Source organism: Egretta garzetta, unplaced genomic scaffold (assembly GCF_000687185.1).
Source record: "Egretta garzetta isolate BGI_Z169 unplaced genomic scaffold, ASM68718v1 scaffold778, whole genome shotgun sequence".
In the NCBI taxonomy this organism is placed as follows: domain Eukaryota; kingdom Metazoa; phylum Chordata; class Aves; order Pelecaniformes; family Ardeidae; genus Egretta; species Egretta garzetta.
The window spans coordinates 61,301-65,586 of record NW_009260627.1 but is presented as its reverse complement, the minus strand read 5'-3'; the positions used below and the strand labels follow the sequence as shown (position 1 = coordinate 65,586).

The following is a 4,286-nucleotide window of genomic DNA, read 5'->3' as shown; positions in this document are numbered from 1 at the left end:
CTGAAGAACCCCTCGGGACGGTTTGCTCACTGCGTTTGAAAAAGAGAGACTTTAGGTACGAACCAAACCTGCCCTGACGCACCCTGTGCATGGTCAGGGCGCCCGCACTGACGCCGCACCAGAAGCGCGGGGGTCGCACTGGTATGTGCCTGCGGCGCCCACCTTAGAGCCTCATCTTACCCGCTTTTGCCCCAGAGCTGGAGATCGGAAGCGTGTTCTTCTTAAAAAGCTCTAAAGGACAGATCAGACGGGGAATTTTAGGGGAATTCTAGTTTTTAAGAGTTTTTGGGTTGTGGTTTTGTGGGCTTTCGCTCTTTGCTGGAGCGGTGACGAGTGCTGTGGAGTCCCAGCCTCGGGGGGCGGCGGGGCGCGGGGTGGGTTTATGTGACAGTTGCCCATATTCAATCGTCGTTATTAGCAAAGTGTAAGTGGATTTGGGTAGTTAACGGTGGCAATGTCTAGCATGCAGAAGGTGCGGTGGTTTACCCAAGGTACAGATAAATTTCCATGAGATGGTTCATCGAGCGCCTCTGCTTCTCCCTGGAGCACTGGGGGAGGATCTGCCGTTCCCCGGGATCTCGCACACGCGCTGGGTGATCTGAGCAGGACACCTGACTGAAACCAACCCCGCCAAAACCCCCTTTTGATTTATAGCATAAGATACCGCGGATCGGCATATAAAATAGTTCAGTATCTGAAAGATGCCAGGGTGAATCTGTAGGTGAGATCTCGTATACGTTGGTGTACATGTGCGTATACAAACACGCCAGGAACATCGGTTCCAGGCGCGATAGAGGAGCTGGGTCGGGTTTGAGCTGCACTCTGGCATCCACCGGTGCCGTTTGAGCGACTTTGTTTTGAGCAGAATCTGACTTTACAGATCAGTCAAGTTAAAATTAAATTCCTGGTCTTTGGCTTCCATTTCTCAAAATTACCCACCCCCCCCACCCCCCACCCCCCGTATTTTATTCAGCCTCCTGGTGAGGGATATGTAAATCATAAAGCTGGTTGTGAGCCACGTATTTAGCGTGGGGACATAAGGTGAGGAGAAGCCACAGTTAAAGGTGGGACAACAGCCGTACAGTGACACGGAGTTCTGGTTGGTTTGGGTTTTTTGCTGAGTTCTTACAAGTATTTAAGCGTAAGTAGGCTTATGGCTGGAGCTGCGCTGAGTGCGGGAGCTTTGCTAGCTGGCTTTAGTGTAAGCTGCAAGTGTGCATCCAAGGTGGCTTGGCTTGGTCATCTGGCTTCACGTGGACACTTGAAGTTCCCATAAATAGGTGGCAAAGCAACCGTATTCGTGTGCGCATGCTTCTGCCTGCTCTCCTCCCGCACGGTCGCTGCTCTTGCTCTTCTTTTCCATTCTGCAGGAGCAAAACCTGCGCCCGGAGCAGCTGGATGCAGCACGGCTGGCGGCACGTTTGTCCAATTGGTTTAGCTTGGGTTCATGGAGTGTGGGGGAGTTGGTTTGTTTGGGGATTTGTTGTTGGTTTGGGTTGGTTTTGGTTGGTTGGTTGGGGTTTTTTTTGTTTTGTTTGGTTAACCAATCTAGAAGGGCTGAGGGGTGGGAAATCTGGAGTTAAAGCTGGCATCAGCTGGTGTCCGGCTGGTTTCACAGAGTCCCAGAATCCCAGCCTGGCAGGGGCTGGCAGGGCCCTCGGGAGCTCACCCCGTCCCACCCCCCTGCCCAAGCAGGCTCACCCAGAGCAGGGGGCACAGGACAGCGGCCAGGCGGGGGTTGAAGATCTCCGGAGAAGGAGCCTCCACAGCCCCCCTGGGCAGCCTGGGCCAGGGCTCCATCACCCTCACAGTCAACAAGTTCTTCCTCCCGTTCAACTGGAACCTCTTCTGCTTCAGGTTGTGCCCATGGCCCCTTGTCCTGGCGCTGGGCACCACTGGGAAGAGTCTGGCTGCGTCCTCGTGACCCCCACCCTTGAGATATTTGTAGGTGTTGATGAGATCCCCTCTCACTGGGCCAGGAGCTTTAAACTGGTTTCACAGCCATCTCGAGCAGTCACCCCGGGATGAAGGAATCCCTGGATAAGCCTTCATCTTTATCTGCTTACAGGGAATCTGATGGGAGTCTCTGTGGAACAAAAGGGTTCTTCTTAATACCTGTCCTACCCAGAGCTCACCTTTGGGGGATGTTTTTGGTGCCTGGCACCTGGACTTTTGTCATGCAGCGTTGGTCTGTGGTCCTCGCGGTGCTGTAGAAGGGATGGATCAGCCACGGTTGGTGCTTACACGGACACAGGCATGCAGCAAAATTTAAAGCCTTAGTCTTGAACCGTAGAAAAATATGCGAAAGCAAGCCAGAAAAATCCATTTCATAACAGGAAGAAGGCTAATTTTTTTTAATTGACGTGTTGTATAAACATACAACCCTTACTCTCAAAATGTCCCAGCGAGAGGCTGTGCCAACACTAACAACCTCCGAGTGAGAAATGAAGCTCATGAAATAGGAGATAAAGTATAGCTGCAGCCCTCCCCGGCCCCTGCCAGCAGGGCATCGGCGGACGCGTGCGGGCAGGAGCAAGCCCAGCCCTCGGAGTGCTGGGAGGCCCAGGGCGGTGGGAATGGAGCAGCCTTGCCGAGGCCAGGACCTGCCCTTGGCGATGAGGGATTTCACAGAATCCCAGCGTGGCAGGGGCTGGCAGGTCCCCCCGGAGCTCACCCAGTGCCACCCCCCTGCCCAAGCAGGCTCACCCAGAGCAGGGGGCACAGGACAGCGGCCAGGCGGGGGGTGAAGATCTCCAGAGAAGGAGACTCCACACCCCCCCTGGGCAGCCTGGGCCAGGGCTCGGGCACCCTCACAGTCAACAAGTTCTTCCTCCCGTTCAACTGGAACCTCTTCTGCTTCAGTTTGTGCCCATGGCCCCTTGTCCTGGCGCTGGGCACCACTGGGAAGAGTCTGGCTCCGTCCTCGTGCCCCCCACCCTTGAGATATTTGTAGGTGTTGATGAGATCCCCTCTGAGCCTTCTCTTCTCCAGGCTGAACAAGCCCAGCTCCCTCAGCCTTTCCTCCTAGGGGAAATGCTCCAGTCCCTTTTTTTCGCAGGCCTCTGGCTGCAGCACGTCCCCCTGCGGTGACCGACAGCCCTGGGATGCTTTCTCCTGTGCTCAGCGAGGGCTTTTCAAATGCAGGAAGTGAAGTTTAGCATGAAAAAACGATGGCCGTGGTTTCGGTGCGGGCTGCCTAACGTCGGTGTTTCCTCCCTCAGCAGAGTTCTGCCGCATTGACAAGCCCTTGTGCCACGATGAAGATGAGCAGCTCAGCTTCGAAGCCGTCCGCAACATCCACAAGCAGATGGACGATGATGCCAACGGCAACGTGGACGTAGAGGAGAGTGACGAGGTTAGTGCTCGGCTGCTGTGCCATCCTTCTCCCGTGCGGCGCTCCCCTCTCGGAGAGGGCCCTTCTGCTACGGGTAACGCTGATGTGGCAGGGGTGCCCGAAATTCGGGTGTGCGAGCTCTCAGGCTGTTGGCTGCCTGTCTCTTACCCGGTGGAGGAAGCAGTGGCCACTGTGAGCCAAGGCTCTGGTCTAAACGGTGTCCTTCAGTGCCATGAGCCTCAGTGCCTGTGGCTTGCCCTCTGCCCTGGGGGTTTCTAGCCACTTAATCTTTTTCTACACACAAGGTGTTAACCAGTTCATTCCAACACTGGAGGACTGGGAGATTGGTTTACATGGTTGTTGTTATTATTTCATTCTTTTTTTTAATTGTGGGGTTGGGAAACACCTCTGAATTCTGATGGAGCCTCTCTGCTGAGCCTACGCTGGCCGCTGGCTCCTTCCCTTTCCAGTGCTCACTGCCTTCTTGCACACACCCAGCTGGAGCAGGCGCAGTACGTGTGCACGTACGGCAGAAAAAAGGAACAATTTTTTGTTGTCTTGGCCTTGGAGATCTTAGCTGATAACTTCATTGAAGAAAAAGAAAATTATTGTTTTCTTACCTAAGCACCAACAGAAATAAGTGACTACTGGAAAAGGGGAAGCTGTATGTAATGTATACAATAATTTATGGTGTTGCCTCGGTTGCAGTGGATGCTCATTTCCAAGGCTCTGTTCAAGGTGAGGAATTCTGTCTCATAAGGAGACTGACATCTAAATATGAAAGTCAAAGTCCTGGAAGCTAAAAGAAAGCAGACTGGTGGAGGGATCTGCTGCCCGTCCCAGGCAGATCTCCAGTCCTGATCATGGAGTCACAGAAGGGTTTGGGTGGGAAGGGGCCGCTAAAGCTCATCCAGCCCAACCCCTGCCATGGGCAGGGCAATCTCCAACCCCA

At 54.1% G+C, this 4,286-nt stretch overlaps 1 protein-coding gene across 1 annotated transcript in view; it reads left to right on the top strand.

Moving 5' to 3' along the window:
• The window catches only part of STIM1 (stromal interaction molecule 1), a 76,953-nt gene that overhangs the window by 18,066 nt on the left and 54,601 nt on the right, over window positions 1-4,286 (top strand). The window contains exon 2 of the mRNA XM_035900928.1: window positions 3,225-3,355. Within this exon, the coding sequence (XP_035756821.1) occupies window positions 3,308-3,355 (48 nt within the window). The 5' untranslated portion in view covers window positions 3,225-3,307. The remainder of the gene's footprint in view (window positions 1-3,224; window positions 3,356-4,286) is intronic.